The following is a 16,451-nucleotide window of genomic DNA, read 5'->3' on the forward strand; positions in this document are numbered from 1 at the left end:
ACAGGCTACCCACCTACACCTATACTACTAACTCACTCAATGTATTTAAGAAGCAGCTGAAGACCCATCTGTTCTGTGAATATCCATCTAATTGATTGAAGGAAAAAAACTATGCTCTGTGATCTTTTATATCGTTTATTTGCCTTATAGATTAAAATCTATGAAAAATATTAGATATTACCTCTTTTCAGTTGTGGAAATTAACTTTTGTTACCTATCCAATTACACTTGCTGTACAAACAAGCCTAATGTTACTTGATTGTTTACCTCTGTTGCAAGTTGCTTTGGATAAAAGCGACTGCCAAACAAATAAAACATAAATGTAACTGTAGGAGAAGAGATATGCTGCAGAATTAAAAGCCTTATGATAGTACACTCTGGAACAAATGCTATAGCAGATGTAAACTAACAGATGGCAATTATGCCTGCAGTATGAGTGGAAGGAAGGATGAAATTAAAACTGAAAGCTGGCCAGCATTGAAAATGGTGTGTGGATATTTAAGTAAATGACCCTTAATACATATGGTACTTGTGTACTAAATGGAAGGCAGTTCCTTCCCATTCTACTGTTGGGCTCTGTGGGGGAGGTGCCTCGATTGCTTCATTTTTGGAGTTTAAATTATTAGACTGACCTACCCCAACCACAAATACTAACCTTAAAGTTAGAAGGAGTAGAGCATAGTTGCCGATGGGCTCCTAATGTTAATGTCCTCTTTGGGTGCCTAATGTTAAAAACTAATATCTGATTTGCGTCATGATAATAGAAAAGGTTATTAGCCGCCCGTGCCGTCCATTTAGTGCACAGGTACCATAAGTATTTTTTTTTAGTTTGGGATTGCTCTGATGATGCAGTCTTCTCTAATGGGTGCTTTGAAAAACAAGCACTAAGCATATACAAATATTCAACAGAACGTTTTTGTGTGATCAGGGTAAGTTTGTTTTTCTTAATCCACACCAAGCATGTACTGCCAGGAGTGAACTGTTTAAGCATATTTCAGTTCCCATGCAGCTGCCTGAGAAAATTTTTTAAAATGCCCAGTCAGTCAGTCATTTTCCAAGTGCCCATTAGTAACTAAAACATTTAAGGAGTTTTGCAATTGTTATCTGTTAAAATTGCTAATTAAAAATGGGTGTTTTCAAGAGGCTGAACAAGTGCTGGTCTGACACCCGGCCTTAACTAAGGTCATCTTTTGACCTAAATTATTTCAGTGTGTCCTCTGCTTGTTCACTTGGGCCGGATGTATTAAAATGCCATTTAAAGGATGGAAAACCTGTCCAGAAAGCATTTTTTCTTGTACGTGATGCTGCTCTGATTGGCTCCAACACCCTAAAACCAGATATAAGCTCATTCAGTAATAAATAAGTGGATAAACTCATAGCCTTCATACAATAATGCAGTTTTCAAAACCTAAAAAAACAGGTGCTTTTTAGGCATAAACACCCCATACAATAGAGGTAAAATTAAAGCAACAGAGAGAAAAGCATAAAAACATGTACTTTTCCCATTACTATATTTTAATTCAACAATTTAATTTAACTACTTAACATTTTCTTTCAGATAAATACATTAACTGGCCGTATTTAAAATATTTACATCCATAATATACAAACAGCTGCGGTTTGTTTCCTGCCTTGCTCCCTGTGTTGGCTGGGATTGGCTCCAGCAGTTAGGATATAGCGAGTTGAATAATGGATGGATATCCATCCATCCATTTTCCAACCCACTGAATCCAAACACAGGGTCACGGTGGTCTGCTGGAGCCAATCCCAGCCAACACAGGGCAGGAACCAATCCTGGGCAGGGTGCCAACCCACTGCAGGACACACACAAAGCACACATTAGGGCCAATTTAGAATCACCAATCAACCCAACCCACCCATACACGGGGAGAACATGCAAACTCCACACAGGAGGGAGGGAAGCGAACCCGGGTCTCCTAGCTGCGAGGCAGCAGCGCTTCCACTGCGCCACCGATGGACATACAAACAGAAATCTAAAAAAAAAAATCCTTTAAGGATTTGTTAAAATATATTGAAATGACAGTTAGATTCCAATTCCCCCCTAAACACTGTACTGTACATATATGCTAAAGTACGTAGGCATAAAAACGGTATACGTGAGAGACACGAATTGAGAAACCACCAAGTAGTAACAAAATGCAATGGTTGACGGAGAAGAGGGTTTTCCAACTGCCAATTATACATACTTTAAACTAAGGTTAAGCGAATTGATACAGGTTTTAAGAAACTGTTGACATTCTGCTTAAATGGTAAACTGTGGACTTAAACAATAATAATTTTGCTTATCCGTTGAGAAGATAACGTGAACCACTGTTTCAAGCGAGTTCGAGTAACCTCGTTTAGCGTCACGCAGGACTTACAACTCTCCCGCTAAGTTTACATTTCATTCGTGGTCCATTAAAAACGGTCAAACGTCGATATAACTGCACTTTTTGGTACTTTGTAACTATCTGTCCACATTTAATGTGTTGTAAGTGTAAACGCTGGTGCTCCGACAAAAACATTACAGCTGCTGTACTTGCATTCCCAAGAATTGGCTATATTTGACACGCTGTTCTTTCCTTTTTGCACATTCAAACTCTAGCATATGGCACAGTTTGAATACTTGAACCTACCGTATTTTCTCTCTCCATACCTGCACCACTCGCAAGAATTATAAACCAAGACAACGTTCAAAACTGAACAGTTTAAACAAATTCAAAACCTATACTCAAAAACCACCGTTCTCCACCTGCTCTTTCGCCTTTCTCGTTTTGGCGCTCGCGGTGGATAATGTCGTCGAAACGCGCTAGTCGCTGCCAAATAATAGCCTATAAAGGGGGGGTTGACTACTTCAAAATGTCCAAAATTGAAGTAAAAGTTGGTCATTACACACAAAATATGCATATAGCATTACAAATACATCTAAAATTAATGCATTTTTGTAAATAATTGATTGTAGCTCTTCCCACGTTTCTAATGAAAAATTATATTTTACAAACTCCCCTCCAGTTTGATAATGGTCTGTGCAGGATCACGACACAGCGATAGGAAAAGCAAAAGGAGTATGGAGAGAGAGAGACGTTATTAGAAATTTTATGAAAAATAAAAGTACAGTACTGTGTAGAGAGTGCTATAGCGCTGATTAAATTCTTTTTCATTCAAATAAAGGCATTTGAAAATTATACAAACGTGAAAACGTTGAATTGCAACGCCTAACAAATGTTTTTTGTGTATCTTTAACGTTTGATGCGTTAAATGTTTTCAAAAAATTAAATAATAATTAAAATCTCCAAAGGGGTTGTACTTTTTCAGTTTATAGATTTTCCATCAATTGACACGCTGATGGGTCATCGCTTAACCACCCCTCTGTGATACAGGTGTTGGATTGAGGAAGGAAAAATGGACTACTGAGTCTGTGTTTTGGAACAGATTTATAAAAGAACGAACAGAACATGGCACAATATGAGCACAGCAATGAAACATTGGGGAAACATTTTGGCTAATTAAGTATATGTGATGGGGATACTGTAATTCAAAATCTGAAAACCAAATTTAGTTTAACTTTTGGTCAGTTTATCAATCCGTGTGTTTTTTCATTATTGAACTTAATCCAGTTCTCGGATCAGAGCCCATGCTGGAATACTGAAGTCAAGGCACCAGTCCAACGTAGGACATCTCACACATATGCACCCACACCCGCGTTTCAAGTAACCAATAAAGGTTACACACGTGTCTCTAGAATATGAGAAGACCAATGTACAGTTAAGAAAGGCCCCTCACAAAGGGTGCAAAGGAGGTGGCTGCTTTAGGGGATCTTCATGCGCCATCCACCCCCAGCCTAAAACCCAACTTTTAACATCCATAAAATATAAATACTGTACGCATAATTTTAAATATTTTAACAAAGCAATAATAATAATAATAACTAGTTAGTAGGAGAGCAGGTGCATTATTTAGCACTAAAGGCTTGTGTGCCCTGCACTAATTACATCATATGTGATCAGTTGCAAGCTAAAAATTATACCAAAATGTAGCACAACTAAATTTGCTTGGAAAAAGAGCACATTCAGAAAATGGGTTGACAAAGTTTTTAGCACAGACATGAAAAACTGTAATAATCAGTAATATCAATGATAAATATCTATAATTTGGTTTGTTGTTTATCCTCCTGTAAATCTTGATTACAGAACTGCTACACATTTACTTCTTCCATGTACTTTGGATATGATAAATTGATATTTATACCCAATATAAAAGTAACCAGTTAACCAAAATATAAACAAAATATTTAGTCACTCCTCCCACTCTTTCAGTTTATTTAGATTATTCTTTCACACAAATTTCATTTACATTGTGTTTTTATCATAGGATTGTAACTATTCCACACACATTAAAATATACTAAGTACACTCTGGTTCAGTTTAAATAAGGACTTGACATAGCTGGTTGATAGAATATTAAAATAATACAATTTTCCAGATTAATTTAAACATACATTGTTGTAAATATTATAACTATTATATTCCAACTACAAAAAAATTAGAGGAAAATAATTGTGTGTTCTCAGAAGTGTTATACACATTTAGTCAAGTGTTGGAAAAAGTACTAAAAAATATATTCAAAATAGTGTTGTTACTTAAATCAATATTTATCTTTTACTGTTTACTTTTTTGCCTTGCAGTAAGCAGACCTGGGTTCGCTTCCCTGCGTGGAGTTTGCATGTTTTCCCTGTGTCTGCATGGGTTTCCTCCAGGTGCTTCGGTTTCCTCTCACAGTCCAAAGACATGCAGGTTAGGTGCATTGGCGATTCTAAATTGTCCCTAGTGTGTGCTTGGTGTGTGGACATGTGTGTGTGTGCGCGCCCTGTTTTGGGCTGGCACTTTGCCTGGGGTTTGTTTCCTGCCTTGCACCCTGTGTTGGCTGGGAGTGGCTACAGCAGACCCCCGTGACTCTGTAGTTAGGATATAGCGGGTTGGATAATGGATGGATGAATATTTACTTTTTGAAAGAAAAGATATCTGATAGCAATTTAGTCAGGAAACAAGCAACAAGACGGTAAAATACATTCATTCATGTGACAGTGGCAGGATTGTGGGCATTAAGTGGCTCTCAAGTTCAGTCCAGGGACCCAATGTGGCTATAAATTTCACAATTAGTCAGGCATTTTACCTTTAATTGTATTGTTTTATTAGCTGTTTTTTTCATATTCTCCATTCAAAAAGCACACTAGTGTGAGATTTACACTGTCAAGAATAAATATTTATATTTATGCCATTACTTTATATTTCTACCCCTCTTTTGTTATTTTTGTATTAATTTATCTTTATATGAAGGAGCAGAAAATCAGTTTTCACTGTAGAACATCCATCCATTTTCTAACCCGCTGAATCCGAATACAGGGTCACGGGGGTCCGCTGGAGCCAATCCCAGCCAACACAGGGCACAAGGCAGGAACCAATCCTGGGCAGGGTGCCAACCCACCGCAGGACACACACAAACACACCAAGCACACACTAGGGCCAATTTAGAATCGCCAATCCACCTAACCTGCATGTCTTTGGATTGTGGGAGGAAACCAGAGCGCCCAGAGGAAACCCACGCAGACACGGGAGAACATGCAAACTCCACGCAGGGAGGACCGGGAAGCGAACCCGGGTCTCCTAACTGCGAGGCAGCAGCGCTACCACTGCGCCACCGTGCCGCCCCTGTAGAACATCAATCAATTAATTAACCACTAAATAACATGCTTCCCAACGTTAAATATGTAGGCTGAGGGTGACCCTTCAGTAGTGACATCAGAGTGTGATGAATTATATTGTTTTAAATATTGTATAGTATTTATAGGTGCACTCCTAAACATATTTTGGGAGTTTTTCAAGATGAGGATTCTAGTCTTTTGAATCATTGCTTTTGTTTTCTTGTGTGTAATATATTGCACTATTGTCACTGCCATTTGATTGTTTACCAACGATTTTTTTTCTCTCTGTTGTTAGATCAATACCCTTATTGTTAGAGAGAGATCCTCAAAAATTTTGACCTCCTCATTTTGATATGATGGGTTAAAAGGTCATTCTTTTAGGCACTTCCTTACATGAGTTTGTAGGTACAAATCCCTTTTGTGGAACGTAATTATTCTTAATTTCTTAAGATATATTAAGAAAATAAGAAATATTCTTGTTTGTATGAAAATGTGCTATATAAATAAATGTTGTTGTTAAGTCTGTATTCTAGTGCTGGGCAGTATGACCAAAATTCTATATCATGGTATTTTTTAAAATTATACCAGCTTCATGGTATTCAACAGTATTTTTTTCCCATGCATGAGTGGATGTTAACCACATTTTTCACTGCAATTACTGTAGTAGACTGGCTAAGAATAATTTATTCTCACTGTCATGAGAATTGTACATTGTACAAAAAAAAATTTAATGTGCACACAAGTATTAATACAGGTTTGCATGGCCCCATAAAGTGATAGTTTTCAAGGGGGTGGCACTAATGAAAAGAAGGAATCATATTGCATGACAGTTGCAGTCAAAATATAGAACCTTTTTATTGAACAAATTTTGCAAACAACTTAAACTATAATTTTGACAACATATTTTCAACCATCCATAGAGTCATTTAGACTTAGTAAAATATCCAGTGGTGCTTGTCAAAAGTTGGATTGCGCTGAACATGTCTTAGAAAAGGAATAAATAGTAAATATTTTTTGTAAACCAACTACACTTTTTGTTAAAGTTAACAATCTCTGTCCACTGACACGTTAGCTATATGGGTTGTAATGGCGTTGGTTATCTTGATCCACTGCTTGCTTTTTTTTGTCATAGGTAGTACCTCTAGCAAACTTGTCTACAAGTGATGTCTGACTTAAGTGTCCTCTAGCATTTTCAGTTTTACCTGAGGATGTGGAGGGTGCCAATCTTAGTTCCATATACTCATGGTACACCAAAGCATGTTTGCAGGGCTTCATTTTAGTTGGACTTATCTACAGCCTTGTTGGGATCCAGGGGTGCAGTCAGGGGGTGCTGCAACAGCTGCTAAGCCCTCATGGGGGGGTTTTCCGCCACACCCGGAGGTGCTGCCGGAAGTAGGTCAACAAGCACGTGGAGCACATCCAGGAGTTTTATTAAAGGAACCAGCAGTCACCACTCTGGGAGCCAGAGTCGGGAGGAGGGAGAGAAACCTTGCCAGAGAGGAGTGTAGGAGAAAGAAAAATAAAGTGAAAGTATTGTGTGGATTGTGCTTGTGTTCAGGACTGTATTGTGTGCCTTTGTGAACGGGGAAGGCGTTGCCCACAGACGAAGCCCAAAGGTGAACAAAATAAAATGAAAACATCTTTGTTTTTATCAGTGTGCCTCTAGCATCTGTCTGTGCCGGGCTGGGTGGCTGGCATGCCCCCTAGAATTGTTACAATATATACTAAATGATATGGCTATCTACTTTTAAAATTATTTCAGTATCTTCAGAAGATATACCAGTGTGTCTTTTATATAATGGTGTCTCATTTTATGTATTTTATTAGATTTCAGAGACATTGTAGGAATAGTTTTCATTTGCATCACTACTGCATTACACATCCATAGTTATTCTTTTGAATCCCAATCTCAGTTGTCTCAGTTGTCAAAATTTCCCTGTGGGTTTTCCTCTGGGTATTCCTGTTTTCCTCTTGCTTCCTCACTGTATTGTGTATAGACAAAATTAATTCACAAAACAGTAAACAAAATGTGTTGTGAGTTTCAATGTTTTTATTTTTTTGTGGAATTGTTATATTTTAGTTTTGGGGCTTCTGAACCAAATAATTTGTATTCATAAGAGCTATATTTTGTGCAGGTAATTACATCCTTATTATAAAGAGTAAACCAATACATGTCTTCAGCAAAAATATGAGTATTAGAAAGACTTGAATGAACGCCACAACAACCAACCCCAGGGGTTCACTACCAATAGAATACAAGGGGTCAAAGTTGCTCCTTTTCACAAAACTTTGACCAAATGGAGATCAGTAATATAGGCATGTGAAGTGTCATTTTATGCTATTTAAAGGTTGCTGATCATAAGTATAATATTTTAAAATTTCATTTTATACTGACAGGCCTCGCCCTCTAAGGAAGGTTAAACATAAAAAAATCTAACATAAGCATGTAGGGTATCATTTTAGAATATTTCAAGGTCACAAATTACAAATGTGATGTTATTTTTGCTTTTGGACCCTTTACTAGTGATCTAGCCCTTTACGGCCCTCTATGAGAGGGTGAAAAATGACAAATGTCTATTGCAATCACAAATATTTAGACTTTTAGCATGTACATTGAAGCACACATTTTAATATTTAAAGTATTTCATGAAGTATTCTTGTTTTCTTTGTACTTCTACCTCATGAAGTAAATCCTTACATTTCTCATGAACACTCCAAATTAGGGTGGTTACACTATTTCAAACTGTTTAATTTGCTATTTATTTTTTGCTGTTATCTTCTGTTAAAAATGATTAATTTTTTACAGCCATTTTCAATGCCATTTTCTTTTCTTAAGGATAGCGCCATGTTGGTGATTGTAGAGTGCTATGTTGCAATGATAATCCTTTGAATACTAAAATAGCAACAAAGTGTGACATTTGTTTTGACTTTGGATTGGTCTTTTTGACTGATTTTCACCTTGAATTAGTGGCTTTGATGTTCTCCTTTTCTTAGATCTCCCAGTTTGGGAATCTAGTTTTGAAATTTGACCTAGCCTATTCTTCTAGTCCATCTTATAAAATTATGCTGGCTACTCCTTTTACTATTTAGCAAAGAACCTTGGATCTGTAAAAGTAAAAAACCCAAGAGAAAACATGTCTGTAGAGATACAAAGAATTTGCAGGGGGACATGTACAAGAACTAATACTGTAAATTAAATTGCTTAAGATCCCTGCAATAATATGTATAGTGATATAGTGTTCCTAGCAAAAAATTAACATCAAGGATGCTAATGAAAAATAAAAATTGTAGTCAGAAAAACAAGAAGAATTCAATTAAAGAGTCAAAAGGAATGATGCACTTAGTTGCTATTTTAATATTCAAATCTTAGATAAGCTGAAAATGAATGTGTCAATCTTTTAGTGCTACATACAATGATGTGTATACAGCGGGGAAAATATGTATTGAACATGTAAACATTTTTCTCAGTAAAATATATTTCTAATGGGGCTATTGAGATGAAATTTTCACCAGATTTTCACCAAGGTCTTGAGAGAGCTGTTTGCTTTTACCCATCATGAGATGCTTCTTGTGTGACACCTTGGTAATGAGAAGCCTTTTTATAGGCCATCAATTAGGACTAAACCAGCTGATATTCATTTGCACTAATAGGGGGCAGTATTGTTTTCTAAATCCTGGCAGATTTCAACTGGTTTCTTGGCTTTCCATGCCTTTTTACACCACCTTTTCTTCATGTTTTCCATACTTTTTCCCTGTGTCATTCCCTTTATTACACATAACTTAATTTATGGACTTATTTGTTTTGGTTTCTTTGTATATGTGGATTGCTTGGGTTGTTACCGACATCTGGTGTAAATTTCATGTCAATAGCCCCGTTTGAAATATATTTACATAGAAAAATGTTGACACGTTCAATACTTATTTTCCCCATTGTATGTACATATATAGCCCATGTTCCTTGAAACCATGGATTCTGGCACTTCAATCAATCAATCGCATTATCCACTATTGTAAGTGTATCTTTTAACATAAATATAGTGCAGCTTTAGTTTACATTTAAGTAGATTTCCTTGTTTTCTCTCATCTTATTAAATACACCTAATATGTTCTTCGTTTGTCCCAGGCACACAGCTGCTTTAATGCTTTTTTAAGATCACCTGTTAACTCAAAGGAAAAAAAGTGAATGCATGGAAGTACAAATAGTTTCCATGAAAAATGTAAATGCACAAAATTACTAAACAAACAGATAAAGATAGATATAGATTGGTAGTAAATTGAATTTGTTTATTGAATTGAACAGATGACTGTACATTATATTTTCTCTTTCATTTTTAACCTCTTTTGAATTCTGTTTCCTTTCTAACAATTCCAAATCACTAAATACAATACTTGTTTTCCCCAGTGTGTAAGACTTAGCAAATTAGTGTGTTTGTTTAATTTGCTATTCTAAGCTGACACAATGTGAGTGTGCCTGTGATGGCGCGCATGCGTGGGCTTTGCCACATCCTGGGGAAGGCACAGGTCTTTTGTGTTTCTGAATTGGATTAAATAGATTTTAGAATGTTATGTCATGATTACGTTACGTTTTTATATTGTAATTTTGTTTCTGATACAAATTTCACTGTATTGGCATAATACTGCTAATGGTGTTAAAATTAAAAATGATTCGCTGTCTACTTTTTCTGTGCTTGTAACTCTATAGTTAACAGATGTAAGAAAAGAAACTTCCTAAAATCTTTCTATGTGACAGAATTTATATTTTTTTTATTACCACCATAATTACTAATTAAAAAGGAATTTTCATACAAATGCTATATACTGTATGATGGGTACATAACTGCCAATTAACTGAAGCATTTGATCAATTTCTATATGGCTTTAAGTCTCTTATAAAAATCACATTGACCTGCAGGAAATCGCAAGACATGTGAGTTTGTAACAGACTGAATCATTTGGTCCGGGGTGTTTTGTGAAATTCACTTTACTGTAGCAGCACATGGAAAGCATTTTCATTGATCTGAGAAAACATTCCCTTTTTGTTACATGTTGTTAGTGACTGAGAGGAAGGAAGGGCATCCGGGCTAGGATGTAATGGAAGGATGACGAGCTGAGACTTGACCCAGTTGGAACACCTTACATTCTTCATCCCAACACAGAGAGAAGGAAGAAGTGGACTGGGCAACGTGAATGCCCAGAGCAGTTTGTTACCCCACATGGCAGGTGGCAGTGTTCCTCCAGGCTAAACCCAGTAGAATCACCCACAGGGTGGCATGGGACTCTGAGTCCAGAAGTACAACACTGTCAGGTACTTTGGGTACTGCAATGGGGCCCTGCTGAGGAGGATGACCCCAGTTTCCATCTGACCCTGAAGAGCTCTGGGTGACCATTCCCAAGATACCAGAAGCAGTCCTGGGTCTAGTTTAAAAGAAGACAGCAGCCTTACCTCGGTGAGTAAGAGTCAGGCGGCAGCAAGTGACACTCACCTGGAGGCGTAAGGCGGAAGTGAATCTGTTTGTTTTGAGTATTTTGGCTGTAGTTTAATCAGAAAAGTGTGGCAAATAAAAACCTTTTATGTGAACCTGTAATTGTGTTGGGTAATATTGTGTCTGTAGTTTGGGCTCAGTGGTTAAACTGGTTATCTTGACCAGGTGGTCTAGACACCAACCAGGGGAATTCTAAAAATCTGAATGGGTTGCACTTTCTACCACTACTGTTGCACCATAATAAAGGAGACAGAACGATGCAGAGCAGTATGGGAGGCATGTGCCTACAGTACTTCTTTCTGATTACTCTGCATTTTTTGTTAAGTAGCTTGGAGTAACAGGATGAAAGGAGCACATCCAGTATTTTATTTCACTGTGGTGGCGTAGATGAAGGGAGAATGTAACAGACATCCTTCATGCTTCTTCACACTATAAGTGAGACAGAGAGCGTATCTGAAGCATGACTGTTAGAGAGTGGGTGTATAGAAAGCATGTGTTCCCATCTTTCTTTTTTCTTTCTTTGACATTAAAATGCATAATTTTCTAACAGTTATTTCCATATTGGTACCAAAGATGAAGGAAAATATCTACAGATGATCTTGATCTATACTAATAAAAGGCAAAGCCCTCACTGACTGACTGACTGACTGACTGACTGACTCACTGGCTGACTGACTCATCACTAATTCTCCAACTTCCCATGTAGGTAGAAAGCTGAAATTTGGCAGGCTTATTCCTTACAGCTTACTTACAAAAGTTAAGCAGGTTTCATTTCGAAATTCTACACATAACGGTCATAACGGTCGATAACGGTCGACAACGTCTGCCATGTTGAACTTTCTTATTTATGGCCCCATCTTCACGAAATTTGGTAGGCGGCTTCCCTGCGCTAACCAAAACTGATGTACTTACTTATTTCGATGGTATGACACCACTGTCGGCCGCCATATTGAACTTTCCAACGTCACCAATTTTCAAACTTCCCGTGTAGGTAGAAGGCTGACCCCATCTTCACGAAATTTGGTAGGTGGCTTCCCTGCGCTAACCAACACCGATGTACGTACTTATTTCGGTGGTATGACGCCATTGTCGGCCGCCATATTGAATTTTCAAAACGTCACTAATTCTCCAACTTCCTGTGTAGGTAGAAGGCTGAAATTTGGCAGGCTCATTCCTTACAGCTTACTTACAACAATTAAGCAGGTTTCATTTCGAAATTCTACGCGTAACAGTCATAACGGTCAACAACGTCCGCCATGTTGAACTTTCTTATTCATGGCCCCATCTTCACGAAATTTGGTAGGCGGCTTCCCTGCGCTAACGAAACCAATGTACGTACTTATTTCGGTGGTATGATGCCACTGTCGCCGCCATATTGAACTTTTCAACGGTCTTTGTTACTTATGGGCCCATCTTCAAGAAATTTGGTACGCGGGTTCCCAACGCAAACTGAATCCTACATACGTACATATATACATCCATAGCCTGCAGCTCGGTCACCATGTGAGGCGGCGTTGGGTCCCCCATCCCAACGCCTCCCACGTTGTTGGCTGCCATCCGTCGCTCCGGTCTCTACATTCCCTTCCTTGCTTCGCCACGGGATTCACGTCTCCCTGCTGATAACTACAGCCTTTTTATTTAATCCACGGCTTCTCCGCTGTTTTATTGTTCATTTATTAAGATTATAGCTATTGTGTAGGTATTTTAGACTTACTTTACATTGTTCAGGTACCCATTTCCTTTATCATTCCAACCGTACCCCCATTAACATGTCTATCGAGGTGATCACCATTGATCAAAGAACTGTCACTTACTGAGTGGTTTCCATGCCCGGAGATGGCACCTATCTTTTCCATTCTCTGTGTTACATATTGCACGGCCATATCAGGCTCACTCTTGATATCTGGAGTAACATTGTGTCTTATGTATTGAATGACTGGAACAGGTTCAAGGTGTGGACTGATGACGGTACAGGAGATAATTATACTACACAGGAGCACTAGAAGAGTGAAATGCTTAAGCCCTTCACCTATGGTTCTGCATGTGAGTTGATGGCTGCCGCTGAATTGTTCGGTTGTCGCTTTCAAGTGTACAGAAATGGCCAAATATTTTACACCTTTCGACAACCGCCAATGCCTCTTAAACATCTTAGATTGACAGGTGACGATTTCAGTAGTGGACACTTTGATGTTTATGAATGTTTAAACTCTCAAAAGCTGGATGTGAAGTTATCGATGAAACCGGTTGTATGCTTACAACGCTTGACAGATGCCGAATGTGTCTTCAACACAAGTCCTGCAAATACTGTCATAATTGAAACAAACCATGAAACTCAAACTGATTATGACAGCAGCAATCCAAGCTGTGAAATTTGAGACAAGATTACTGTTCACATGGCCAACTGTAAGTTACATGCTTAAGAGTAAGCTGAGCGCACAGCTTGGTCATATTACAACCGGAGGCCCGAACTGACAACATGGTATACAAAGAGATCCTTAACAAATAATTATTGGCATATTTTCCCACAGTTTAAAAAGGTTTATTTTCTTCTTAATAAAAATTTTAATGCAGTACTTCGCCGCTGCGAAGTGCGGGTATTTTGCTATATATATATATATATATAATGTGTGTGTGTGTATGAATGTACAGTATGTATGTGTATATATATAGAGAGAGATATAGATATATATAGATATATATATAGATATTAGATATATAGATATAGATATATATACTGTATATATAATGTGTGTGTGTATGTGTGTATGTGTATATATATATATATATGACAGCAACACTCATAACAGTGACAAAACAATTACATTGACAATCATGTTACGTTATTTTCAAGATGTTTCCTTTTCTTTTTCATTACTTCTTTAACACACTACTTCTTCACTGCGAAGCGCAAGTATTTTGCTAGTCATATATATAAATGATAAGGCATCTCAGGATATAATTAAATACTTTTCATGAATGGTAAGTAATATTATAATTTTAGTCCTTTTTGGAATAACAATGTGAGCAGGAATTCTGTTTACAGCTGTCAGTAAGCCTGTATTTTTACTTCTGTCATGTTTGCTACTTTGCAGCAGATAATTCCTAGGTCTCTATCACAAAAAACTTATTTAATTGACTGTTAGCTTGCTATGACTTTGTGCTTTACCTTCAGAAATTGTAATATTGACCCTAAATATATACTGTTATAAGAAACATTCAAAAACTTTTAAGGTAATGAAAACAGAAATTTTTGAGGTAAGATTGTTATACTTGCTAATCATGGTGGTGGAGAGTGGCGATGTATTATGTGTTTATTGGCATATGCAAATTACAATTTCACACTACTCTAAACATATGATTTTATTTAAACCTATAAACATTGGAAAATAGATAACCAGTATTAGAATAGGCAGACTTTGTGAGTGAGATAGTTTCCTCCATAGACCAAGTGTGTTTGCTACATGTTTCTTTGTTTGCTGACACATGCAAAATGAGTACTGTGAGCTTTAAGGTTTAACAATGCATTATTAATATCTTTCAGCAATATTTATGCCCACAAATGTAAACAAGATAAACAATCTGAGAGACCAAGTAACTAATATGTTGCTCCAATTTTGACCCAGCAAGAAGAGTCTGTCTTCTGTTTATTAGTAGACGGTAGTGAAACACTGAACAGGCAATCTTGCACAAATACAGAAAGGTCTGCTGCTGTTGTCAATCACACAGCATGTGCTAAAGACAGGGATCCTTTCTGGATAGGATTTTCATGCATGCTTGTAGAACTGTCCAATTGCACACTGACTCACGTAAACAGGACTATCAAAATTACAGCAAACCACCATATGACAAAGTTCATAAAAGCCACATGCAGTCCTAAATAGAAATTTGATTGCATTTAAATTATGCTGCAACTAACCACCTCTCATACCGCCCTGAAAACTGTGTCAGCAAATCAAAGCAATTCATTTACACCTGCTTTATGCCACAGCTGTTCCACTCAGAAACTTTAAGACGAGGAGCTGTGGTGTCTTTCTCAACATTATAAGTTTCCATTGTGATAGCAATACTTTCCTAATAGGTTGAGGTATCTTACCTATGTTCTAAAAGTAGACAAAATAGTGTCCTCACGTGCAGTGTGGCTGTAGTCAGCATACAAAGCCAAGTGGGTCTTCCTCCTCCATGACTCTCAGTTTGACAGAGAGGGAGAATGAGAGAGGGAGAGAGTCTAAAGAGAGACTCCTGCTTTCCTGACTTGAAAGCCAGCAATAGCATTCCTCACTGGTATCATCTGACGAGGGACAGAGCTGAGACCTCACCCCTGCGTGTAGTAAACTTCAATTTTAGTATAAATTCACTTAATGTTATGTCTGTCCACATTATTAAATAAGAAGTGTGTCAATGTTTAAGGATATAGTTTTGACATAAAGGACAGAGTAATAGCATATATTGACAGTGGGAACAAAGAAAAATAAATCCTCTCCCATCTTTGGATCACAGGATTACAATTAGTACCTACTAAGTTGCTGAAATCATTTAGGACATGACCACACTACTAGGGTTTTCACTAGACTCTATCATTGTTTTATTGGTTGTAAGGCAACTTGTAGTGCATTAGGTGCTGTATAAAGTTAATATTATGTTACAGAAGAGTCTAGGTTGTACTGAGGCTAGTTCAATCATTTCTAGTGAACAATTTTGCAGAAAGAAAATTATTTATATAAGAGGGAGCTGTAACATGAAATTAATCTCTAAAATAAAGTTGAGCACAGCAGTAGGGCACAGTGAGATACTTCTGAATTCAAAACGCACTTTGATCCTTCATTTCCAAGAGTTTGTCAAAAAAGAACATCAATTGTTCAACACTGAGAATTTGTTGAGTAGCAAAATGAATTGCATTACCTGGTGATTGATTCTGATATGGTGGAATTGTCAGGGTTTGGCAACGTTGGAGGCTGGAAGTAATGCTGGTGAGCTAATGTTGTATATAGATATACAAAAAAAGGGAATAACCACAAAAACATATATTTACACTAACTTAGTTGATCTTTTCTCTCCTGTAGAAAAAGGCACATAATTAATAAATTTTGATCTTGCAATTCATATGGTCAAAATGGAAAAGTTCTTCGCTTGGTTATTAAGTTTCTAGCATCTACACTATAGCATTCATTTGTTCGCAGTTTACAGTTAGGTCCATAAATATTTGGACAGAGACAACTTTTTTCTAATTTTGACTCTGTACATTATCACACTGAATTTTAAATGAAACA

At 37.3% G+C, this 16,451-nt stretch overlaps 1 protein-coding gene across 3 annotated transcripts in view; it reads right to left on the reverse strand.

Moving 5' to 3' along the window:
- Positions 1–15,403, reverse strand: part of rftn2 (raftlin family member 2) — a 336,974-nt gene extending 321,571 nt beyond the window's left edge. The window contains exon 1 of one of the 3 annotated variants that reach the window (XM_039755878.1): positions 15,313–15,403. In XM_039755878.1, the coding sequence (XP_039611812.1) occupies positions 15,313–15,336 (24 nt within the window). In that variant the 5' untranslated portion in view covers positions 15,337–15,403. Of the gene's footprint in view, positions 1–2,636; positions 2,782–15,277 lie in introns of those variants that run through there. The other 2 variants (XM_039755880.1, XM_039755879.1) reach the window with 2 other exon arrangements.
- Positions 15,404–16,451: the final 1,048 nt, after the last annotated feature.

The sequence above is a fragment of the Polypterus senegalus genome, chromosome 6 (assembly GCF_016835505.1).
Source record: "Polypterus senegalus isolate Bchr_013 chromosome 6, ASM1683550v1, whole genome shotgun sequence".
NCBI classification, from domain to species: Eukaryota; Metazoa; Chordata; class Cladistia; order Polypteriformes; family Polypteridae; genus Polypterus; species Polypterus senegalus.